This window comes from Protomyctophum parallelum, assembly GCF_964188405.1.
Source record: "Protomyctophum parallelum genome assembly, chromosome: 8".
In the NCBI taxonomy this organism is placed as follows: domain Eukaryota; kingdom Metazoa; phylum Chordata; class Actinopteri; order Myctophiformes; family Myctophidae; genus Protomyctophum; species Protomyctophum parallelum.
In genome coordinates this window covers 11,485,758-11,512,503 of record NC_139703.1, presented here as the reverse complement: position 1 = coordinate 11,512,503, position 26,746 = coordinate 11,485,758, and the positions used below count along the sequence as shown (strand labels likewise).

The following is a 26,746-nucleotide window of genomic DNA, read 5'->3' as shown; positions in this document are numbered from 1 at the left end:
CGAATGGACTGAGAAGGTGAACCTGAGGAAAAGAGACAACACTTGTTTCGTATTACATTTTATTGAGCCAACTCAGTCTGTGAGTGCTATCCAGTCAACATGTTTCTCTAAGGTTAAAAGCAAATCCAATTCGTTTCTCAAATCTGATCTTTAGGACTGACCATCAATGCTTTCATTTGCATGTTCGGTAATTAGATTTGTGTTTTCAGACATCGTCGAACTACAGTAACAGGATCGGTTGCCGTGATAACCACGTAATTACATAAGCATGAGTAATACTTAACATAATACTCTGGCATAGAATGGTGTTCCTTGCCGAAAACAGCTGATCTACAAGCTCATGGTGTGTCGGTTGTGAGCATGTAGATTGCCTATTTTATGCAAGCGATGCCATCATTCATGCAATGCAGTATAAATCAGGTTTCAGACTGAGACACATCTTTAGACATCAGACTTGAATGACCTATAGGAATGTGATTCATATCTGATTCACAAAAATCGGTTTCCATGTTTGTTTGTCAGTTGTTTTTTTGGTGGAGGGATGTTCGTTGTCTGGTTGTCGTTTGTCAGTGGATTACTGACAACACCACATCACCCAAAACAGGAACGCTTCATCCACAGCGATCACAAGGAATCAGTGCTGATTGCGTCATCACCTACAGTACTATGGAACTCAGAGTAAACACTGCTGGGTCGTTATTGGCGGAAAGTGTAGTTAACACCCTCAAACTAGAGCCATGTGTGTTGTAAAACCACAGATGGCATTTTTAGTTTTAATGTGAGTCTTTATATTTGTACATTAGGGTTTCTGTGGTTTTAATTGGATGCTGGAGGCGGGGGTAATGCAGGAGAAGGCCACGGAGGGCACCTTTCTGGGGTCGATGTGGTTGTTGTCCAGTCTGAGGGTGATCAGGCTGGAGTCCATCTGGTTGCCAAGGTCACAGAAGCCTTCATCAGGCACCTCTCTGGAACACACATACCATCAGGGTCACATTAAAGGGTGATTCCTTCAGTCTGTTAATGAGACACACTCACACATTCTTCAGAATCCCAGTGCTCGTATCAATGGATGAATAAAGGCAGCTGTGAGAGGAAGGATGACTGATTTAAACAGTCACACCTGGCCTGAGTCAAACTAGAACTGGACTCAGAGCTGGGTGTGGCTGCACACCTGTTGTGCATGGACTTGATCAAGGCACAACAGGTTAAATCAGTCATCCTCCCTCTCACAGCAGCCTTGGGCATTTCAATTCACAGAGAAACACCTCCTCCATAGTATTGGCCGTGGTTTTTTGGACTCACTTAAAAGTTTCCAATTCATTTTTCCCATAGAGATTTACAAACATATTTATATAAATTATTCTAAGCCTAGAATCAAGCCATTCTTTATATTTAATTATATGATATACTATATTTAATAAATACCCTTTGTTTAGTGTTTTAAAACATTTCACAGAATCAAAGGTTTTATGGTCATGACTCCCCAGGATCCTGGATGGCTTGATTCTAGGCTTTAAATAATTTATATTAATATTTTTGTAAATTCATAGAGAAAAATGAATGGTTGATTTTTCAATGGGTCCAGAAAACCACGCCCACTGCTATGCTCTAGCACCTTTACTTTGCCTCATCCTTATATTACCTTCTCCCAGTGAGATGTTGTACTTGATATTGTTGTTGATTTGAGCTACATTGAAGTGTTGTTGTCATGTTGATATTGTTGATGTTGTGAGCTACGGTGAGGTGTGGTACTGGTACCTGATGTTGTTGTGAGCTACGGTGAGGTGTGGCACTGGTACCTGATGTTGTTGTGAGCTACGGTGAGGTGTGGTACCTGATGTTGTTGTGAGCTACGGTGAGGTGTGGTACCTGATGTTGTTGTGAGCTACGGTGAGGTGTGGTACCTGATGTTGTTGTGAGCTACGGTGAGGTGTGGTACTGGTACCTGATGTTGTTGTGAGCTACGGTGAGGTGTGGTACCTGATGTTGTTGTGAGCTACGGTGAGGTGTGGTACCTGATGTTGTTGTGAGCTACGGTGAGGTGTGGTAGTGGATGTTGTTGTGAGCTACGGTGAGGTGTGGCACTGGTACCTGATGATGTTGTGAGCTACGGTGAGGTGTGGTACCTGATGTTGTTGTGAGCTACGGTGAGGTGTGGTACTGGTACCTGATGTTGTTGTGAGCTACGGTGAGGTGTGGTACCTGATGTTGTTGTGAGCTACGGTGAGGTGTGGTAGTGGATGTTGTTGTGAGCTACGGTGAGGTGTGGTACTGGTACCTGATGTTGTTGTGAGCTACGGTGAGGTGTGGTACTGGTACCTGATGTTGTTGTGAGCTACGGTGAGGTGTGGTACCTGATGTTGTTGTGAGCTACGGTGAGGTGTGGCACTGGTACCTGATGTTGTTGTGAGCTACGGTGAGGTGTGGTACCTGATGTTGTTGTGAGCTACGGTGAGGTGTGGTACCTGATGTTGTTGTGAGCTACGGTGAGGTGTGGTACCTGATGTTGTTGTGAGCTACGGTGAGGTGTGGTACTGGTACCTGATGTTGTTGTGAGCTACGGTGAGGTGTGGCACTGGTACCTGATGTTGTTGTGAGCTACGGTGAGGTGTGGTACCTGATGTTGTTGTGAGCTACGGTGAGGTGTGGTACCTGATGTTGTGAGCTACGGTGAGGTGTGGTACCTGATGTTGTTGTGAGCTACGGTGAGGTGTGGCACTGGTACCTGATGTTGTTGTGAGCTACGGTGAGGTGTGGTACCTGATGTTGTGAGCTACGGTGAGGTGTGGTACCTGATGATGTTGTGAGCTACAGTGAGGTGTGGTACCTGATGTTGTGAGCTACGGTGAGGTGTGGTACCTGATGATGTTGTGAGCTACGGTGAGGTGTGGTACCTGATGTTGTTGTGAGCTACGGTGAGGTGTGGTACCTGATGTTGCTGTGAGCTACGGTGAGGTGTGGTACCTGATGTTGTTGTGAGCTACAGTGAGGTGTGGCACTGGTACCTGATGTTGTTGTTGTTCAGTCGGAGGAAGTGCAGGCTGGTCATCTCGTTGAGGCCTGGGGGAACAGAGACCAGCTGGTTGTGGTCCAGACAGAGCTCCACCAAGGAGTGGTACGCCCCGAAGAACGACTCTGGTTCCATTCCCTCTGCATCCAGTCTGTTGTACGACAAGTACAGGTACTCTAGACCAGGGTCCATATGAGCAAACACATAGCCTGAGAGAGAGAGAGAGAGAGAGAGAGAGAGAGAGAGAGAGAGAGAGAGAGAGAGATTCAGTTAGACTCATGGCTTAAAGTAATGAGTAATAAATAAGAATTAAATTAATCATGTGTGGGTATGTTTGATTTAGGTGTACCACTTAGCAATACATGCATTTATGATACTATTAACTGTTGTCAGTGTGCCTTGCTTTTTTAACCTGTATCTGTGAAAAGAATCCATAAGACAAGGCCAGTTTATTTGTGTAGCACATTTAAACAACAAAGCAATTCAATGTGCTTTACATAAAACGTTTAGAAAAGGAAACTCATAAAAGGACATCATCAAAATAAGAAAAGAAGGCCCAGGCCGTAGCGTAACGGTCTGGGCACCGGACTGGTAATCCAGTCGCAGTGTGCCGCGGGTTCGACTCCCGAGCCCGACACGGCCTTTACTGCATGTCATCCCCCCATCTCTCTCCCGTTTCCTGTCAGCCTACTGTCTGTCCCTTCAGAAATCAATAAAAGGCGTAAGCCGCAAAAAAAAAAAAAAATAAGAAAAGAAAATTACAGTGCAGAATTAATCATAATAAAATATTAAAACTCAATGAAAGGCAACGGCGACGATTTTCAGCTGTGATGTAAAAGAACTAAGAGTTGCAGCAGGCCTTCAGTTTTGGGCGAGTTTGTTTCAGATATGTGGTGCATGAAAACTAAATGTTGCTTCTCCATGTTTAGTTTTGTTTCTAGGCACAGAAACAGACCTTTCCCAGATGGTCTGAGATGGCCGGATTGTTCGTGCTATCAATAATATGAAGATCAGAAATATATTTAACTTTCAATTAAATTATTTGACATACAGGGAGCTATGCTCCACTTTCATGGTATTAGTATGGACTCGAGCAGCAGTGTTTTTTTTTGAGAGAACTGTAAAAGGTAGTTGAGCTGAGGGCCATGGAACAATAAAGCCAGTTGTCAAACGTCTGGCTGTCTGGGTGCTTTGGAGGCAAAACACTCGCCCACCATTTTTGCACAGATGAGGGTTCAATTGCCAGCAGTAGTGCTGCCCGCCTAGCCGCGTGCTCCAACACATACTGCACACCTGGCTGTGATCACGGGTGGAAAGCAGATGAGGGATCATTGCTGTGCTAGCAAACCCTGCTGGTTGGCTGGGGAACCGGTTCAGCTGGGAGGTTACCTCTGCACTGTGTTAACGATCTCCCAGTGAAACTGCTCACTGTCAGGTGAAATCCATTTGTAACAGAGCAGACATGTGGTTGTCTAGTGGAGGTTGGCAGTGACAGATAGACAGACAGAGAGTAGTCAGAGTACACATGGGAAACTGGCAATGACTACACTGGGAGAAAATGAGAGAGAGAAAATAATTCTGGCTTACACGACTAAACTGAGTTGCAGTGTGCAGCAACTGATCACCTGTGTCAATCAAACTTTAGACCCACCTGGTATCCGTTCAATCTTGTTTCCCACCAGAACCAGATGGATCAGAGATTTGGGCAGGTAGGATGGAACCAGGTACAACTCATTATGGGACAAATCTATAGACTCCAGGCTTCTGGACACAGAGGAGACATCAATTCATTAGTTACAATTGGCTTTAAAAATAAATCCAAAATGGCAAAAATAGACAATTGTTTATCCAAGAACTCACACTCACACGCACACACACACACAAACACAGACACGTGTACACAGACACAAACACGCACGCACACAACCTGTGTAGTAGAGGACTGTGATGTTCTTTTAATGCTTTTCTTAGTAAAGTTTTCCTAAACACTCTCTCTATCCATCTTCAACCGCTTATCCGTAGTCGGATTACATTTAATAGTGACTTCCTCCTGGGGGATCCCGAGACGTTCCAAGGCCAGTGAGTCGATGTGTTTCCTCCAACTGCGCCTTGGTCTGCCCCCGGGTCTCCTCCCAGTGGGACGTGCCTCGAGGACCTCCCTAGGTAGACGCCCAAGAGGCATCGTAACCAGATGCCCGAACCACCTAAGCTGGCTCCTTTCCAGGCGAAGTGTGACTGAACTTCTCACCCTATCTCTAAGGGAGATGCCAGCCACCTCAAAACTCATTTTGGCCGACTCTCTATGTAGACGGATTAAGTACTATTATTAAATGTAAAGTAATGCTCTTCGGGTTAGTGAGGCTATTATAATTAGCAAAAACATTACTCTCTGTATTTATATTTCCTGCCATAGAACTCCACTATCGTTGTTTCCCATACAACCAGTGACCTTCTCAACTTTAAGTTGTGGAGAGGTAACTTTAAGTAAAGGAAACATTGCAGCTCTCTGGGCCTCGACCCCTTTGCTGCTGACCACATGGCCCAGGAATGTTGTCTTTCACAGCAGAACGTGGCATTTCCCCAGGTGGAGGCAGAGGCCTGGAACAGCTCCTGAAGACTGTCCAGGGCTCCCTCCAAATCCACTGAGTGGGTGAGGTGGTTGTCAAGGTAGACCACACTGGCTCCATCAACCGCTCAAAGGTGCCAGGGGCATATCATAGAAGCATGTGCACACAACTCAAAACTCATCAATGCATGTTGCACCCGTCCTTCTAATGTCAATGACAGGTTCATTGTCAGACCAGCCGTTGAGTTGAGCTGCTATTTCAGTCTGTATAGGAAAGATGCCGATATAGGCCCATCTCTCTTTTGTTCTCTGTTCTGCCTACTGACCAATTAAAGAGGCCTATAATCTGGTTCTATTCCCGCTCTATTTCGTCCTCTTCCCGGAGATGCTTGGACTTCCTAAATCTCATCCAATTTGCAATTTACAATCCAATGTATTACTCCTACTGGTACTCTTACCGGTTTGTACGTTTGTATGGTTAGTGTGACCAAAATAAATACATGTACATATACGTGTGTGTGTGTGGTGGGGGGTTACTTGTGGTTGATCCAGGCCATCGGCGCAATTCTGGATTCATCCAGTCTGTTGTATCGTAGTGAGATGACACTCAGTCTGTCGCTCTGGTTAAAAGCTGTTTCTGGAATCTCCTCGATCATATTATTCTCCAAATACAACTCCTGAAATTCATCATAGAGTAATTCATTATCATTTTATTATCATGACTAATACATTCATATATGTATGTACAGGTACATGATACTGTACATCAAAAGGGTTAATTTACTGTCAGATAATAAAGAGAAGGGAAATGGTATGAACTGGGAAAATGTGATAGAAATCACATTATTAAGTAAATGACCTAATGACGAAAGTGTTTGTTCTGGGCCCTATCTTATGTGCCACCTTACCCCTTATGCCTAAGCATCTTTAACTATGTTGAAAAACAGTTTAAAATAGTGAAAATAGACAATCTACATCAACACGTTGTGAGCTTGTAGATTGGCTATTTGAACTATTTTAAATGTATATTTGTACGTCTCTACATGTTCTGATGAATTGAAAAGGGCGGACCCTATTGTAAACAAGTGTAATGCTTTATGGTGTCGTCCACATGGAAGTTTTTGCATTGAGTTGTGCTTGAAATGTACTGTAATTCTCCAAACTGTTAATAAATACTTCAATCAATCAAGTAGATGGGGACAAGGGTCATTTCTGTCAGATCTGACACCTGACTCCCAACAAAAACAGTATATTGAATAATGAATGAACTAACTCCTAATCAGTTCATCAATGTATGTCTTTATAATTGAAGGAGAAAAGAGAGATCGTCTTGGTCAATCACACACACACACACACACACACACACACACACACACACACACACACACACACTACAAACAGCTTGGCATTAGATAGATACTGTAGATGGCGAGACAGACAGACGGGTACCAGTAGAGTCTTGGGCAGTCCTCGTGGGATTGACCTGAAGTGGTTTCGTCCCATGCGGAGGTAGGACAACTGGGGCATGTTGGAGAAGGCCATGTGATCGATAGTTCCTTCACTCAGCAGGTTCCCTTCCACCTCTAGAATGACCAGACTCTTTAGGGCTGAGACACACACACACACACACACACACACACACGTGCCATTTTTTTGGAAATTGTGTTTTTATATTTTGGTCATTGTGTACAAGCATAATGAACGGCTTTACATCATGTGGTCAAGTGCATTAGATTCGTTTGTGCTCGTTTCTTACAGGTATATTTCCCAGTTTCAACATTTTATTTTTATTTATGAAAAAGATTACTCGAGAAACACGTGCCATTTTAACGATAAACCTAACCCCTTTACTTAAACTCTTCTACAGTTTGAAAAACTTAGCATCTTAGATGACAAGCTGGCATGAATCAATTTGTCATTTCCGTATATATACTGTATATATATATATATATAATTATATATATATATATATATATCTATCAATTTTATTTTTGAGGGGCGATAGCCCCTCCTATGTCCAGCTTTTAGTGTGTGTGCAAACACAAACTTTTTCCTACACAAACATTAAATGCCATTGACAATTAATGGACAATTTTGAGTCTTTGTGTAAACAAACTTTGCGTAACACAAACATTGAAGACAAAGGTGAGGGCGAAAATTTCCGATTGGCCGGAAAAATATGATATATATGATGATGTACGATGATAAGAGCGTCCCTCACTTCACACAGGTGTGATTTTTTTTAGTGGTGCAACCACTATAGACAGGTATGTGTGTCCCTGCCTGGGTCCCTGGCTGGCTGCCTGGGTCCGTCCGTCCGAGCGTGCGTATGTGTGTGTGTGCGTGCGTGCGTGTAACCTTTTAGACTCGTGTGGTCGATCTCTCTCAGTCTGTTGTCGTTGATCTTCAGTTCTTGCAGCGTGGAGGGGAGGTTCTGGGGCATGACCTCCAGCTGGTTCCCATCCAGGTACAGACGAGTCAGGTACCTCAAACCCTGCCAGGGTGGGACCTCATCATCAGTAATATAATAGACCACTGGATCCCATGCGTGTCCATCCTGACCAGTGCTGGACAGGGGTGTCACTAAGTAACTAAGAACATGTACTCAAGTACATGAGGTAGTTTTACTTTATTCAGTATTTAAATTGGCTTACTAGATTGGTAATTCTGTCTCCCTCGCTCTTTCGTTCTCTCTTTAGGAAATGGCTTATACTACTTTTCTAGAGGTCTGTACTTGCTACCCTCCTTTTTCCCTCTACAGTCTACACCAAATCACCAATCTAGACCTTCTATTTTCACTGAATGTTCACCCCAGAATAGGAAGTGTGGTGGAAATTTAGGATGTCATAGGTGGAAAACAATATACAATTAAAGATACACATGATTGGGTACTGTAATATCTCATTATACCATCTTTCACTATTGCTTCATTTTCAAGTGACTGACAGCTGTCATCTGACAGCTGCCAGTGACCACTGTAGCCTGTATCTAGGAATAGTTACATGTACATAGGTTGTTCAGAATGGAGTCATTCCCTTTCTCTATAGGGGATAGTTCATGGAGCTATGTACCTACACCATTTTAGAATAGAGTCATTCGACTCTCTGTAGTAAGGAGCCACAACATCTTGTTGTTACCTCACCTCCAGATCTAAGAAAGGACATGTCTATGATCACCTGTTGCTGACTGTCACTGCTATTCTTGTGCTGTGTGTGTGAGGGAGAATAAAGAAGGAAGGTTTGGGAGAATTGGGGAGAGGAGAGAGGGGATTGAGGAGAAAGGAGAGGAGGATGGAAGGATGTTGGTCTGCTATGCTGTACATTGACTGGAACTATGAAAATAAAGAACGGAGCCTGAAACTATGAGATGGAGTCCTGTGTCCTGATATCTTTCACTATGCTGGGATTGTGAGATTCATTATTGCTCCTGCAATTTGGCGACGAGGATGGGATGAATGCTTTGTTGTATACATGACAGCAAACACTTCATTCAAAGAACAATGGGGCAGAAATCCAGCACCAGAAAGAAAGAAAAATTGAAACAGGACTTGACTGAACAACGACTACAGGAGAAAACGCTACTACAACAGATGGCGGACCAGCGGGTTGACCAACAACATCACTACTTAATACGTGAACAGCAGCTCAACTTCCAGACGGAGTTGATGAACAGAGCACAGGAAAATGTGAAACGCCTACAACGGGAGCTTGAACATGCAGTGATGCAATTAGCAGAGCAACACCGTCATGATGCAATACTGAAGGCAATTTACACCGTTCCTGTCAATGAAGGCCGGGGAGATGACGCACATGCAACCAACATGATTCCTAACAACGAAGATGACAACGGAAATGACCAAGACCAAGACACGATTCCTGACAACGGAGCAACAGATGACGACGCGTATGCCACAGCTGACGACGGAGGGCTACCAAGGGCTGGCCAGGGACTGTCGCTCGATTTGGGGACGGCTTCGGGAGCAGATTACATCAACCAGGCGCCCTACCAACGACGCCTCCAGATGCCCACAGCCGCACCACTGTTTTGTAAAATCCCCTTCTGGATGGGACATCACCGCCCACCACAGTTTGGTCCCCTTCAACCGCCACAGCGGGCCGCGCCACACAACCAACGCCAGCCAGATGACACTGCCAGAATAAGGCAGGAAAGGAGAAAGAGGCACCGGTATTACGCACGCAGTTTGGGACATGATGTGTGTTGCTTCTATTGTTTCAGACCAGGACATAAGCAGCGTGAGTGTCCACTTCAAACACAAGCCTGGAAATGTCGTAATATATAGGCTAAATGTCAATATTGAGATATCAAAAGGAATTTGTTCGATCTAATACTATGTGGTTTAAACTACATTAGTCTCACTTCATTCAAGCACGTACAAAATGTATCCACAATCGTAATATGTGCTCCTACAATTCATATGTGACTACGACAATATAACCTAATAATCAGATCTAAAATTTGTAAAGTGTATGGAAACAAGAAGTTCAATCTAAACCCTGAAATAGGGTAAAGAGGGAAAGTGTTCCCACACACACACACACAGACTAAACTATGCATCTGTTTCATTATCCTGCCTCCTCCACTCCCAAAATAGGTGTGGGGGAGACAGGATGACAGAGGCTTTGGTGTGTGTATGTGGTAATAAACCCGGGAGGTTTTGGTACCTACAGTTTTGCAAATAAATAAAAAGGAATCTAAGTAGCCTAGTTACTCGACAATTAATGTTTCAAGGTGTTAAATCAATAATGTGGAAGCTATTATTCCTGATGGTTTAATAGGGTTAAAATCTCTAAATATTATTTGGTCCATCAATCATTTTAATCTTACAAAGTTATAGCCATTACAGATCTGTATTTTTAGTCATTTATAAAAGTTTCACGCGAAAAAAGTGCAAATGACGATTTGTCCACGCTGATATTTAAATGAGGGACTAAACCTATTAACATACGTATTTGTGAGAACTGGACAAAAAACCTGGCCACATAGTACACGTGGTTAGGGAAAACATCTGAAGAAAAAGTGAACTTACGTGAAAAATGTATTAGGTCCCATCTGTAGGCTAACGGAAGAAATAATTTATTACTTACGTAAATGTGAGATCTGAATTAAAAACCTGGCCACATAGTACACGTGGTTGGGCAAAACATTTGAAATAAAGTGAGCATTACGTAAAAATCCTAATTGGAGTAATATGATAAGGAAAATGTTGATCTGACATCAATAAATGTAAAATAACAGTCTCATGTTATTTGATTTGATAAAAATAATATCAATGTAAAATAGCAGTCACATGCTATTTGATAAGAGAAACCCCACCTTGTTTTAAATAATAGGAGTTAAATTTGTTACAAAACTAATGTCTGACAATCAGTCAGCATCTCTTCCTGTTTAGCTAGCAGGGGAGAGCAGAGAATTTGTCTGTCTGTCAGGCCTGTCTGTCTGTTTGTGAGAGAAAGAATGTCGCTATTTTATCTGGGTGTAGGCCTACAACCAGAGTGATAGGAACGTTCATTTCAAAGTATTTAATCATTTACATTCTATCCTAAAGTAACCCATTTTAAAAGTCTTAAGATCCTACCTTAAATCACCATTTGAATCATTTCAATTCAAATTTAAGTTTTAACGTTTTAAAGCGTTATTTGTGTGATGAACAAGTTCATTTTATTTTAGAAGTGCAGTGTGGAAAAGAAGAAAATAAAATAAACATTATTTACCTTAGATGTGTAGTGTGCAAAATATATAATGTAAGAATAAGTAATGAAGCCTTCTTTATCTCAAACTTAAGATCCCATGTAAACATCCACCATTAGAAGCAAATAGTGATAAATAATGATCTATCAATGTTACCAATGCATAAATCTAACAACGAATTTTCAATCTGTAAATATTTGTCATTCTATAAATTTCCTGGGCTATGTAAATTATCCATAATTTCCAAAATGAAAAGCTGTGGAACTGTGGTGGAAATTTAGGATGTCATAGGTGGAAAACAATATACAATTAAAGATACACATGATTGGGTACTGTAATATCTCATTATACCATCTTTCACTATTGCTTCATTTTCAAGTGACTGACAGCTGTCATCTGACAGCTGCCAGTGACCACTGTAGCCTGTATCTAGGAATAGTTACATGTACATAGGTTGTTCAGAATGGAGTCATTCCCTTTCTCTATAGGGGATAGTTCATGGAGCTATGTACCTACACCATTTTAGAATAGAGTCATTCGACTCTCTGTAGTAAGGAGCCACAACATCTTGTTGTTACCTCACCTCCAGATCTAAGAAAGGACATGTCTATGATCACCTGTTGCTGACTGTCACTGCTATTCTTGTGCTGTGTGTGTGAGGGAGAATAAAGAAGGAAGGTTTGGGAGAATTGGGGAGAGGAGAGAGGGGATTGAGGAGAAAGGAGAGGAGGATGGAAGGATGTTGGTCTGCTATGCTGTACATTGACTGGAACTATGAAAATAAAGAACGGAGCCTGAAACTATGAGATGGAGTCCTGTGTCCTGATATCTTTCACTATGCTGGGATTGTGAGATTCATTATTGCTCCTGCAGAAGGAAGCATGGTTAGATGTGGTTCAAGGACTGAGCTTTGTTCACATTCCATGCACCTTTACCTTGAAGGCTTTAGCGGAGATGCTGGCGGAGGTCAGGCTGTTCTTGCTGAGGTTGATCCACTCCAGGTTTGGGATTCCATTGAAGGTCTCTTCTGGCAGGGAGCTGATGTTGTTACCTGACACACACACACGCGCGCGCGCGCACACACACACACACACACACACACACACACACACACATCCCACTTCAGCTCCCTGTTAGCTAATGCTAATTATACTTTTTTTTTTTTTTTTATTGCTTTTTAACTTTTTGTTTTCAATTTCAGTTGAGGTTAAGCCCATAAAACGGGTTTTGCTGGTTTCGTTTTTATTTACTGAAAATAAAATGCCCCACTTATAAACTTATAAACAATTTTCACTTTACACAAATTGATTTTGCACCGGAGGAATGTGCTTCTATGATTAGCATTTTTTTGCGAACGTTCCCTGCAGAATAGTTCAAGTGGTTCGGGTTAAACAATAGTGGCATTTTAATATTTTGATTATAGCAATCTCTAGGTCGTCCTCAGACGAGCCCTCCATCGACGTTTCCAGTCATCCCGGTTCTCCATACATCTGGCCAGTTATAGCAATAATATCATTAATCACAATTATTTTACCACGATAATCGTGACATGTAATTTTCACATCGTCCCAAGTTAACCCTATAGTCGTAGTAGCGTTATTAGTAACTCACCTTCCAGACTGATAGATTTGAGTTCAGGTACATCCAGGGTAGGGAAGTAGTTGAGCTTGCCGCTCTCACAGGTCATGGTGACGTCAGACATGCTGCATCCACGAGGCAGCGCTTCTCTCTTGGAGCCGCTCCTCTCTCTTAACCCAGCCTTCCTGGGCTGGGGCTCGACCTTCTCCACAACCTGCCTCTGTGTCAGCCCTCTCTCCTCTCTCTCCTCCAACAGCTCCTCTCTCTCCTCCCTCTCCTTCTCTAAGCGCTCCTGTAGCTCCTCTTCTATCTCCTCCGGGGTGCGCGGAGGGGGAGGCCTGGAGACAGGACTGGGTCTGGGTGCCGGAGGCGGAGGTCTCGGGACAGGCGGAGGAGGTCTGGGTTCAGGAGGGGGGAAGAACCCGTGTTTGGATTCCTCTTCTCTCGGTTCAGGAGGAGGAAAGAATATATGTTGTTTGGACTTCTCTTCTCTGGGGTCAGGGGGAGGAAAGACTATATGTAGTTTGGACTGTCCTTCTCTGGGGTCAGGGGGAGGAAAGACTATATGTAGTTTGGACTGTCCTTCTCTGGGGTCAGGGGGAGGAAAGACTATATGTAGTTTGGACTTTCCTTCTCTGGGGTCAGGGGGAGGAAAGAACCCAGGCTTTGGTTTTTCTATGGGGATGATCTGGAACACATCCCCTCTCAGCCACACCTAAAATGAGATCACATCGGATAAGATGATAGAACATGTGATGACATGTCAGAACTCAGAACATGATGAGAGGTCAGAACATGATGACATGTCAGAACTCAGAACATGATGAGAGGTCAGAACATGATGACATGTCAGAACTCAGAACTTGATGAGAGGTCAGAACTAAGGTTGTCCTGAGATCGGGAGATCAGGACATCCCTAGTCATGGAACCGGAATCGGTTCCATCACATTTGGAATTGGAACTGTTTGGAACTGGTTTTATCACACTGGTTAGAGCTGGTATGTGGACTGCATGTCTGCTGTGCAAATACAATACCAGTGATTCTCAAACGTTTTAATTTCAAGGACCACCATAACTCTGGACACTCTCAGAGTTAAGGCCTATTCATAGTCTGGATTTTCGGTGGTAAGGTGACCACCGCTCCGGTGGTGAGCTGACCACCGGAGCTGAAATAACGTTGAGCGGTGGTGAGTAAAAACAGAGAGAAGGGCTGGAGCGGTGGCGGTGGTTTGCTCTTCACCGCGGCTCGTGACGTCATGTTGTAGTTCGGTGGTCACCTAACCACCTAAAATCCAGACTCTGTATGAGCCTTTAGGGTCCACCTGGGACCTGCTATATAGCAGTGGTTCCCAAACCTTTTAGCCCGGGACCCAAACTATACTCTTTTCACTACTTGTCTTCTTCTAATTTATGGATTAGATTTATTTTGGGAATGTAGGAAACAAACAATAAGGGGCCCATAACAATATGTCTGCTACCCACAAATGGGTCCTGACCCAGTCTTTGGGGAACCAGTGGCCTATAGGAATCGTTAAAGGGAACCGTTAAGAATCGCTATAGACGGAACAGCTCATACGTACCTCCTCTTTATCCTCCTCCTCTTCCTCCAGGGCCCTCAGCCTCTCCTCCAACCTCCTCCTCTCCGTCTCCCTGTTCTCTCTCTCCTCCGCCTCTCTCAGCAGCTCCTCTCTCCTCGCCCTCTCCATCTCCTGCCTCCTCGCCTCCTCCCGCCGCCTGACCTCCTCCTCTTCCCGTCGCCTCCACTCGGCCTCCATTTTCTCCTGCTCCTCTCTCCTCATCAGCTCCTGCAGGCGGAGGGCCTCCTCTTCTCGCCTCCTTTCCTCCAGCAGCATCGCCTCCTCTTCCCGTCTCCTCTCCTCCAGCAGCATCACCTCTTGTCTCCTCGTCTCCTCGAGGAGCATGGCCTGCTCCTCTCTCCTCCTGTCCTCCAGCAGCATCACCTCCTCTTGTCTCCTCGTCTCCTCGAGGAGCATGGCCTGCTCCTCTCTCCTCCTCTCCTCCAGCAGCATCACCTCCTCTTGTCTCCTCCTGTCCTCGAGGGGCATGGCCTGCTCCTCTCTCCTCCTGTCCGCCAGCAGCAGGGCCTCCTCTTCCTCCTGCCTCTTCTCCTCCATCATGCTGAGCAGTGTGAGCACCTCCTGCTGATCCTTCGCATCCAGCATGCTGAGCACCTCCTGCTCAGCCTTCAGATCCAGCATGCGGAGGGCCTCCTCTTCCTCCTTCTCCTGCGGGTGGGGAACATGGGACCATAATATGAAGATGACATGTCACGGCTATTGTGGCAAAAGAAATTGCGATTGGATTAACGATATTATCGCGATAATCAAAATGTGCTTCAAACTTCAAAATCACACTTTTGTCAATCACTTGAACCCCCAGCATCCCTATTATGGGGGGGGGGGGGGACAATACGCCAAAAATAACCCATCTTTGTGCAGAGTGAAATAAGAGCGATCCAAATGTGATCTTTCGAGGTCCGGTCAAGTATAGAGGTTTTAAGTGGCACTGAATTTGTAGCTCAACAAAAGCTAATTCCTAAATGTCATGATAAATGTACATCTCCACTATATGATGAAGTGTTGTTGATGATATGGTCCCATCCATACTTGCAGGCGTAGCGCCTCCTGCTCCGCTCTCCTCCTCTCCTCCACCACCAGCTTCCTCTGTCTCTTCTCCCTCTCCTTCCTCAGACGTCTCTTCTTCCTCCTCTCGTCCGCACGCCTCCTCTGTCGCTTCTCCGCCGTCCTCTTCTCCTCCCGCCAGAGGATGCTCTGCACCGCCTCCCGAGTCAGCGGGGTCACGGGGTCGCCGTGGGCGCTGGGAACTAGTGGGGAGTCATCACCAGAGAGGTCAGAGGGCACTGACGGGTCAGCGGGAGAAAGGGAGAGAGAGAGAGAGACAGGGGAGAGAGAGAGAGACAGAGGGGAGAGCCCGGGACGGAAACAGGGGAAGAAGAACAGACAGAAAGATGGACGGACAGACAGGGAGGGGTGGACAGACAGACAGACAGATAAACTGGGATGTGTTAATGTTACTGTCAGACAGACAGGTGGACAGTCAGACAGATAGACTGGGCTGTGTTAATGCTACTGGCAGACAGACAGGTGGACAGGCAGACAGATAAATCGGGCTGTATGTGCGCGTGCGTGCGTGCGTGTTTGCACGTTTGAATTACGCTAGTACAGTAGCCTACAGTTATTGTTCTCGCTTGCTGTGTATGCGAATGAAGTACAGTTGTTAATGTCTGTCTGTCTGTGACATTGTGTGATACCTGCAGGAGTTAAAGTGCTACTATAATGTACACAACTGTTAAAAAGACTTATCATTAGGACTACATTTGCGTGTAGAACTGTGTGAACTGTGCAGAGCTGAATAGGTTGGGCTACACTACTACTTAACATCAGTCATCATGGTGATACTTGGAGAGCCAAACATTATCTGAGGTAGTACTTGGTGTAAAGAATCGTTGATAACCACCGCTCCATAGCAGTGATTATACTGGGAATATAGAGCTATTTACCAGCATATATATCACTTAACACCCCCTTTAATTTGTGTGCCACATGATTTTTGTCAAATTTTGCGATGCTTCGTTGAGCATGTAGCTGGAACTTTACTAGAATGATAAGGCGTTTGGGTTTGTAATTACCCATAGTTCCTCAGTGCATGTGAGACAGTCAGACAGAGAGGTCTGTCATCAGGTGGAGTGTGTGTGCTCTGTACTTTAGCACACAAACAGACACAACCCCTCCCTGTCCAGTAAACTGTAGCTCTGGAGCAGGAGATTACCGACACACACACACACAGTGCACTGAGAGGGACCCACACCAGGTGCTTTAAAAGGCTCAGGCTGCATCTGATTAATATTGTGTGTATTGTTACGTGAGCTTCTAACAGACACTTGGGTGTGTCAGTGTGACACTTTAAGGCTCACAGCCACATGTCATTACATTACTGTACAATAGAGACCAGACGTTGACTCATATACGGCTGACACGAGTATCACAATGTTGTCGCTTTTTTTCGGGTGGAAATCTCAGTATGTTCCAAAAATGTTGCTTTTCAGGAAATGGAAAAGTTTGAGGAGAACATTTTAAAAATGCAAGCTTTTAGATCTGCTATTTTGTGCTATTTACAAATTTACAAAATGTCACAAAACTAAATTTAATATGGAGATTCAAGGTTTCTGTCCGTTAGCAAAGACATGATGTAACCCTTACCATAGGATATAAGTAACAAGTAAATTGTACTGCATACTGTTTTATTCAATCAATCAATACCATGCATATCCAATCATAATCCATTATACTCCTCTAGTATGTTTGAACCCGAGTGGAATAGTATGAGAGTGATGACACTAGCGTTGACTCCCATTGTAACAATGGAATGCGGAAGTGCTCATTCTATCTCAATGGGATAGTTCCAATGTTTGGAACTATAGCCCATAGGCACCTGCTTTGAACGTGCCATGAATCTGCTTGGCTATATATTATTACAATTGAGAAGTTAACGAGTTGTGAGCGCACACTTCGTGCAGAGTTCAGTTGGCCATAGACCGTGACGCATGCAGAGCATGCAGAAGCACCGCCTACGGACGTGCTCTGCGGCCGCGATACGTCACCAACCCTACCCCTGCGTTTTCAACCCAGCTCTGTGGTTTACCTTTCTGTGATGCGACACCGGTAGTGAACACACAGCATTCAACAACAACAACACAACTTGCCCAGAACCCTACTGTAGCTCCCTTTGAACCAAAAGAAAGTCGTAAACGAACGAAAACAACAGCCTGGAGGTTATGACAGAGAAACAAACGTTTTTGAGAAGAAAAAATAAAAGAAAAAAAGGCGGGAAAGCTGCACAACAGAGACGGCCAAGCATGCTGCGCATGGCAGTTATGACTCAAGTGTCATTCTTGTTTTGTTTTTGTTTCTGAGGCTGGCGACACAGAAGCATCCTACTTTTATGTTCATAGCCACCTATGTTGCTAGGGAACTTGATGATGCTGGTTGCTATGGATAGTTTGGATACCATAACAAACACATCTTCACAAACGGAGACCTTCAACAGATTATGTATTTATTTCTGATCTTTTCATCAAGAAATACCTGTGTACGATGATGTGTAATTTAGGCAATCCAGTCATTTGAGTGACACCTATGTCAACTAATAATAAAACCCTTCCGAGTCAATCATCTGAGTGTGGACCACTGTTAAGTCAGATATTTTTTAGGGGTGCTAGCCCCTTCTATGTCCAGTTTTGTGTTTGTGTGTACCAAATTTGACATGATTTGATTGGCTGAGCAGCACGGAATTTGATGTATGACGATAAGAGTGCCCCTTACTGTGTGATTTATTTATTTTTTATTACAGATTGGAATCTGATTTGATTTATTAAATCTGAACAGCAAAACAAACACTTAGAAACAATGAGATTGAGATTTAATCTCAGTCTGGAATCGCTTGAATCGGTATCGCAGTATCGCTTGCTGAAAATGTTATATATATACAAGTTCACAACAGGACAGCTCTGTCGAGCAACACCATTGTACCATACGTCCGTGAAGTCACGCCTATCCCGCTACTACGTCATCACACAGCAACAAATGCACAAAAATCTGATCTGATCTGCAAATAACAGTGTGGACGGGACAGTCGACCGACCAAAGATAAGATTTGAAAAACAAATGGGATTTGGCTGCGGTCTGAACAAAGCCTTTCTTCTTCCACTGCTGGAGTTCCTCCCAGCCGCAGTCTACAGCTGTTAAGAGGCGGTCCCTGTGTGTGGTTCTGTGCACAATCCTCCTCGTTAGAAGACAATGAGCTCCCCTCTGATGTGGAACATGTGGTTGTGCTTTCAAATCCCACTGAGCTCACGCTGCACTATGTCATCAGACCAGTACTGTCACTCTCTCACTCATGTGGCTTGCCCACTTCCTCCTGCACTCTACCTGCATAGTACATATTAGTAGGACAGCTGAGGGACAGACCGTAGGAAAGCTGAGAGAGAGACAGACCATATAGGAGTGACAGACATTAGGAACCCTGAGCAGGAGACGGTGTAAGAGAGACAGACCGTATAGGAAAGCTGAGAGACAGACAGTAGGGAAGCTGAGAGGGAGACAGAAGAGCTTACTGTACCTCCAGAAAGCTGGAGGAAAGGTTCTGCTTGGATCTGATCCCAGACCAGCGGAGCTTCATGTGGGGTCTGTCCTCACTTGACCCACTGCTGCCTGAGGCAGAAGTTGTCACTTGAAACGCGTTCCAGATTAGAGTGCACATTGTTGTTTGTGTTCATGTGCCTAAATAAGCACTATAATGTGTATTTGAAGGCAACCCATGCACAGATTATATTACTGTCCATTTAAAAGTATTTAATGGCTTTTCCACTGTAATACCACAACATTGCTGGATGAATAATTGACACAAATTGCCAGCATAGGCAGGGCACAGTCATTCCCAAATTGCCCTCATGAACAGTTAAGTCATGTGACTGTTCCCACATTAGATTAATGTAATGTACAGTACACAGTATTCGCATGAGAGGTGGCTATAAGCATCACGCTTCAGCTCTCCAGGCACCCAACGTTTTTGGTGAAACATTTCACTTTTGGAGCTTTGCTCCTTTGCTCCTTTGATCCTCCTGGCTGTGACAATAAATCTACAACCTGGCATTGAATCGTTACCACAAGTCCCATGTTTACTTTGTTTCAGCAAAGCCATTTGTGCGAATATCAGCTCAGTGGCCTTGTGGTTAGAGTGTCCGCCCTGAGACTGGGAGGTCAGGGATCGATCCCCGGCCGGGCCATACCAAAGACCCTGACCCTGACCAGGCCTCAGGCCTGAGGCCTACCATTGCGTGGCACATCTATGCACAGAATGTCTATGTTCACAGGCTTATGTGTGCGGCCTAGAGGAGCAACTGAGCATGTGCAACACCACTTTTTACACCATGGTGTAAGAGGCGTCCTTTGGGAAACCGTGCCAAAGAAATTCAAGCACAACATTGGTTGATCATTGGTTGAACGTTTCAGGTGTTAAATGCTGCATGTCATGTCAAGTAAAGCAAAGAATCTACTTCCTTCGCCGTCTAAGATCCTTCGGTGCTAGTAGACGGATTCTTCTTTTGTTTTTCACTTCTGTTATTATGAGTGTTCTTCAGTACTGTAGTACCACCTGGTATGGATGTTTGTCTGCAGCCCTAAAGTCACAACTGCTGCAACAACTGAACATTTGTTCAAAGATTGTTGGACAACAACTTCAGAAACTTTATACATCCACATATGATAACAGCATCCTAAGGTTAGCAAGGAATATCACCTCTAATACTAAGCATGTGTTGTATGGAGAATATAGGTTGCTACCTTCTGGAAGGAGATATGGTGTACCAGCATACAATAAGGTCAGACTAAAGAGGTCCTTTGTCTACCAATCGACCTTGAGGCTTAATCAGGAGATGTAGTAGCCACAGGATAATCTAAGCGGTGGATATTGCTCATGTCTTTATGTATGTAAATTGTCCTGTTTGTGTTTTGTTATGTGTTTCTGCATACTTGGCTGCTGTGTCGCAAGACAAATTTCAGTGTGAACTGACAATAAAGTACTATATCATATCATATCATATCATATCATTGTGAGGGCTTGGACATGATATCAAAAGCTCCCCTCCACAGTCCACTCATAAAATTCCATCTGTGGACATAACAGTACCTACCTCTTTCTCTTTACACCCTACATGCACAATGTGCTGAAGGAGTTGCGCTACTCATACAACTCGCATCATTGTTGGATACTGTATGCATAATAAATATATTTTAGTTACACCAACATCGAGCAGTTGAACCGGTTGCAAGCAGCCTTTGCTTTTGCTTTGCAGAGCGGTTGCTCTGTTTCTCACTAATATCCCATGTATGTATGCTCTCTGGACCCAGAATGCAGACTTTCTCTCTCTCTCTCTCCTGTGCTCTCTCCATAGGTACTCATACAGTCGCTTATGTCATTTCAGCAAGTCTCTCACCCACACATTGGTTTTATGAATAATTTGGTTCGTATAGAGCTGTCATAGAACAGTGTGTCCAGAAAATTAACGTCTCTTACACAAGAGTCACAGCGGTACCAGCAAGACACTTTTCATTGTCACTGCAGCTGTGGGAGAATAGGTAGGGAACTCTGATATTGGTGCGTCGTACAAAAAATACTGGCATTGGAAATTGGCACCTAATCCCACAGGACACCACTATTACAACTATACCAGGCTTTACATGACTGGAAAATGAGTTAAAACTCACCGCACCATTATAAGACCAAGTTCAACTCACAGTCCTATTAAAAGACCAACTTGAATTCAATGTCCCGTTAAAAGAGCAGCACAGACAGTGCTTTATGAGCAGAGGAGTGCATTGGATAATGGATATCTAATCCAGAGTGGATAATGGATAATGGATATCTAATCCAGAGTGCTCACACGGCATTTATTGCATTTACCTCAACGTTAACTTCTCACCCAGTGGTTCTCAAACGTTTACATTTCAAGGAACCACCTTAACTCTAGCCTGGAACTCACCTATGCTTTCTATGGCATAGGAAGCTCCCGGCAGGATCCGCCGGCAGAAACTGTGCGCAGCTGCTGGACATGAGACTAATTAATTAGAGCGACAGAGAGAGAGAGGAGTGTGTGTGTGTGTACGGGTGTGCGTGTGTGCGTCAATTTAACAAAGGTGCAGACGATCAGAAATCAGCAGAGAGTGATCGACGTTTGTGCTACTCTATAGCCAAATTCCAATACCCAATATCTCGGCCACTCGCTCACTCACACTCGCTCACTCCAGCATGGCAAATGACGGTGAAATTGGTGACCTGCCAAATGTGTGACCATCTTGTTCACACAACTATTACATGGAAGTGTTTAAATTCATGGCCTAAATACAGTTAGGTTGAACTCTGCTAATGAACAAACTGCAACAATTGACATTAGGACACATTTACATTATGTGATTGTCTACACAGTTGTCACATATTTCAGCAGGTCACCAATTCCACCATAACACCACCTTGCTGCCGCTGGAGTGACTGAGTGCGAGTGAGCGAGTAGCCGAGATTCTGGGTATTGGAATTTGGCTTATGCCGTATTGAAGTGGACTCGGACCCAGACTTTTCTCCCTGGAAATAAAAACGTCTGGGTTTCCGAGGCTACCTTAACTCTGACAGTATACAAATTGAACCAAATGGACCGGTCAGGGTCAGATCCACAGGGTACATTTAGGACTCAGAGGGTCCCTGCCTCCTGGACCCTACTTTAAGAACAACTGTCCTAGATTTTTTATTATTATTGTTATTATTACACACATCGACCGATATGCAAGTTATGGGTATCAGGAAGCAAGAAATGGTATCGGTACATCTCTAACATTTTAACGAATTAACGGTTACTGTGTTCCAATGTTAAACATGGACATTGTTTAGGATAATGACTCAAAGTCGGCTGGTAAATAACCAACAAACACAAAGCCAAGGATCAAACGGCGACACTGATGAGCGACACTCGTCTCCAAAAGTCAAACTATTTGCCAAAAATAAAATAAAAAATAAAACACTCTATGCTTAGAGCGTTGAAACGCAAAGCTCGGCGATGGGAGGAGGAGCTCTGCATTGTGTCTTTTTTCCCACAGAATTGCCTGGCAGAAGGACGCACTGTGTAGTACATACCTGGTATGACATTGTAGCTGGAGATGTTTCCATTCTCCTGGTATCCAACCTCACCCAGCCGTCCTGGGCTGGTTGGATCAGGAACCAGTCTGATCTTCAGTGGTTTGGACCGAGTGTCCCTGGATCTGCCATGGCCTAACATGCATGCCACACACACAACGTGTCACACACAAACACACACACATATGTATATTAATGTAATCTATGATTCATTTTTTAACATTATGTTATAGTTGGCCTGCCAGCAGGGTATTGTAATGAGTCTTGTCTGTTGGACTGTTATTACATTAGTGTGTCAGTTAGCAGGATGTCTCTGAATGCATCAATTACATGTTTACATTTTACGTTTTCTTTAGTTTTTTTGAAAGTAGAGAATCTGAACTACACATTGAAGAATCACTCATCACTCACTGCCTTAGAAGTGCAGGTTATGGAAACATATTTGTCTGTGAATTAAAGGCTTCAAAAGGACAAGGGCTGTTTATCTGCTCAGCAATACGTCTCTGGAATCCATGCTTTAAATCATGGGTTTTCAACAGGTGGTCCGTGGACCACTGGTGGTCCGTGAAGGTATTGCATGTGGTCCCTGACCATGCATTTAGTAATGTAGGAAAGTGAAGATTTGTATTTTAATTTATTGTATTGACCACAAGTTGAGAAACAATGCAGTAAATGATGATGACGTGTCGATGTTGTCAGTTACTGGGTCGGACGTAAAGAACTAGGGGTTACGTATGTAACCAAAGTTCTATAACAGCGAGCAAGGCTGCTCACTTATGGGAGTTTGCGCCCCCTGGCGTAAACACAGAAGCATTTATATAAACTCACAGACAATTTTGGCTGGGACTTTAAGACGTCATGACGTTGAGACCCTGCCCGCCGGTGCACCAGTATAACAGTGCGTCAACGTCCCTTCGTCTTCATTCGATAACAATTGTTCTCTTCTCAAGCAACAAGAAGGGAATCTTAGTGAGCAGCCTTGCTCGCTGTTATAGAACTTTGGTTACATACGTAACCCCTAGTTCTAATAATCAGCTTAGCAAGGCTGCTCACTTATGGGAGACTTCATTAACTCCCTTATTGTCATCGCGAAGTCTGGACCCCAGCACGTCCCTCAACAGGACTACTGCACCCCATTGGGAAGGCCAATCAGACCTAAGTCTGCCATATGTGCCTAAGAGGGGCCGACAGAACAACCGTCTTAATGCCCTGGAGAAAACCAACGTCCCCCGTGGGGAACTACGTCTCTCCACTAACTGGAGGCCATGCCCAGGACCGCATGCGCCACTGGCGCCGCTGTCACATCCAGTCTATAGAAGGTGGCAAAGGTGGAAGACGATGCCCAACTTGCAGCGGAACAAACATCCTGAACAGAGACCCCCCTACAGAGGGCCCAGGACGATGCCATACCCCTCGTGGAATGTGCCTTCAACCCTACGGGAGGCACCATATCCCTGCCAGAGTAGGCCCGCTCTATAGCCTCCACGATCCACTGGGAAAGCCTAATCTTTGAGATAGGCAGTCCCACAGTCTTGGGATCCCAGGAGACAAACAGTTGTGTAGTCTTCCTCATCGCCTCAGTCCTGTCCAAATACAACCTCAATGCCCTCACCGGACAGAGGTTATGCCTCCTCCTTCCATTTTGTGGAAATAAATCAGATACTAATCCGTAACGGGAGACTTCGCTGTGCTGTGTTAACACATGAGAAGAAACAAATGAATGAAGACGAAGGGACGTTGACGCACTGTTATACTGGTGCACCGGCGGGCGGGGTCTCAACGTCATGATGTCTTAACGTCCCAGCCAAAATTGTCTGTGAGTTTATATAAATGCTTCTGTGTTCACGCCAGGGGGCGCAAACTCCCATAAGTGAGCAGCCTTGCTAAGCTGATTATTAGAACTTCCACAGAAAAGGGAGTTAGAATCTCAAGGGAAACTGTACCGGTTTGCCTGGTTGAGTCACCATTATAAGGAAATGTGCCCATAATTAATCGCATCTGTCTGCTCGCTCATACATACAGTGAGTTACAATGAACAGCAACAGGAGTTTAATATGGAAGATTAATTTCCCCCCCACAGTACACCACACCCATATCCCCCCTCCCAACACAAAGTGGTCCCCAGGTAGATTCTCAGTCAGGGTGGTGGTCTCTGGTTCATAAGCAGTTGAAAACCCCTGCTTTAAATTGATAGTTTTACTTCACCCAACAAATGAATAATGGTGGATTTACTCCAACAGCATTTAATTTGAATCCAGCAATTATGAAAGAATATCAATCATATGTCTCTTCTACACTGTCTGTCTACTGTCTGTCTCTCGTACACTGTCTCCCTCTCAGCTGTCCCTCCAGTCCTATTGTCTCTGTAAAGATAGCATGCTGTGTAAAAGGATGTACATGTGAGGTCTCACCTTGTCCTCTCCTCCTGCTGTGGGCATCAGGTATCACTAGAACCAGACACACACCAGCTAGGATCACACTCCACCTCATACCTGCACAACAACACACACCTGTAGAGTTCACACTGCAGCCCAGCACCGTCCACTTCTCTGTCTACACTACAGAGATCAGAGTGGGTTCAGTCAGTGACAGACAGCAGTTAAAAAAATAGATAATTTTGTTTTCTAAACCACTTCATACAAAGGCGTTTTGAATGTGTTTTATTACGGCTTAGAACACACCATAATCCACCTAAACACGTACAGAACTGCTTTAGTGTGTAATAATTGAAAGCTAAATTGTCATATTAATCAATCTGTAATCTAAAATAAATTAATAAAGCCATTAATGGGAATATGGTCTATGTCAGTGCTTCTCAAAGTGGGGTCCAGGGTTCCAAATGTACCCTTGCAGGTCTATAACTGACAGTGTATATATGGAACCAAATCCCCTTACGGGTCCATCCACCATCAAATATAGAATTGCCTAGCCTTAAAGGGAAACTTCACCCTTTTTGCAAAAAAGAATATGTTAATGCCGTTTAGAAGATTTAGAACACTTTCCTGGTTTTAGATATTTTAGATTTTAGCAGTGATCTATGGACACTGGGCTCACTTACTTCCTGGACTACATGTTGTCTCAGTAAGACAGCCTTCCCCCTATCCACAAGGAGGAGCGGTGCACCAAAGTATTATGGGAATTGTATTCCAGGAAGGAAGTGAGCCCAGTGTCCATGACATCAGAGACACTGGGCTCACTGCTAAAATATCTAAAACCACATATTACACACATAAAGACCCCCAGGAAAGTGTTCTAAACGTCATTAACATATATGTTAATAAGTGTCCCTTTAACAATCCTCTCATGAGCACTGATAATAATATTGCTGGAAGGTTAATATTATCGGTACCACACAAAGCATCATATTTGAAAACAAAGGTAATCTAAGGAACAACTGTGTACTTGATCTGTATGACCCTGTTCCATTTGTACACTGCCAGATTTATGGGGTTTCGTGAAATTTAAGAACTACTGGTCTAATCTGGTTACACCCACACATTAATCAAATTACAGCCCTATTCAATTTGTATACACTCCAATGTAATGGGTTTACACCCCTGTTACATTGGACGCAGGATGAGACGTAGAATAAAATCAACAGTTTCTGGACCAGCCAGTTACCACAGCACTCCTGGTGTCATACAGGTGTACATGCAGTCACGAACTGTTAGATGTGTCCAATAGCGTTCCAGATGAGCTGAGGTCACGTAACACAAATATCCCAGGTTCAAATCCCGCTGTAACGAGGGTTGGGATCCTTTAGCATTGTAACAATTCCGGTTCCTTCACCATTTACTCTTAATGGTGTGATTCCTTAACAGTTCCCTTTGAACGATTCCAATAGAGGGTATGCACGTCACGTGACATCATCATCATATCCGGAAGTTATGCGGAAACGTCTACTGAGTGGCCTTGACAGCCCATACATCCAAACAGAAAAGTCCTATCTGATTGCATTAAATGACGTTAAATTATGTTAAACTCACATTGCCCCTCAATTTGCCACTCACGTTATGCAAGTGCACGCCGCATACCCTCTATATGGCATTCCAAAAGGAACCTTGCAGGCCTGTAACTCTGAGAGTACAATTTATGGTGACCCATGAAATGTTAAAGTTTGAGAACCACCGGCATTATAATTGCATAGAAGACGTGACGTC

At 44.1% G+C, this 26,746-nt stretch overlaps 2 protein-coding genes across 2 annotated transcripts in view; one reads left to right on the top strand and one right to left on the bottom strand.

Moving 5' to 3' along the window:
• The window catches only part of cenpp (centromere protein P), a 114,587-nt gene that overhangs the window by 82,733 nt on the left and 5,108 nt on the right, over positions 1-26,746 (top strand). The gene's annotated exons all lie outside the window — the stretch shown is intronic.
• The window catches only part of ecm2 (extracellular matrix protein 2, female organ and adipocyte specific), a 26,962-nt gene continuing 258 nt past the window's right edge, over positions 43-26,746 (bottom strand). Inside the window, exons 2-13 of the mRNA XM_083771472.1 lie at positions 24,998-25,078; positions 22,587-22,721; positions 15,491-15,744; positions 14,444-15,109; positions 12,897-13,578; positions 12,221-12,336; positions 7,935-8,070; positions 7,026-7,183; positions 6,114-6,253; positions 4,662-4,774; positions 3,006-3,219; positions 43-965 (exon numbers count right to left, since the gene is read on the bottom strand). Of these exons, the coding sequence (XP_083627598.1) occupies positions 800-965; positions 3,006-3,219; positions 4,662-4,774; positions 6,114-6,253; positions 7,026-7,183; positions 7,935-8,070; positions 12,221-12,336; positions 12,897-13,578; positions 14,444-15,109; positions 15,491-15,744; positions 22,587-22,721; positions 24,998-25,076 (2,859 nt within the window). The 5' untranslated portion in view covers positions 25,077-25,078 and the 3' untranslated portion in view covers positions 43-799. The remainder of the gene's footprint in view (positions 966-3,005; positions 3,220-4,661; positions 4,775-6,113; positions 6,254-7,025; positions 7,184-7,934; positions 8,071-12,220; positions 12,337-12,896; positions 13,579-14,443; positions 15,110-15,490; positions 15,745-22,586; positions 22,722-24,997; positions 25,079-26,746) is intronic.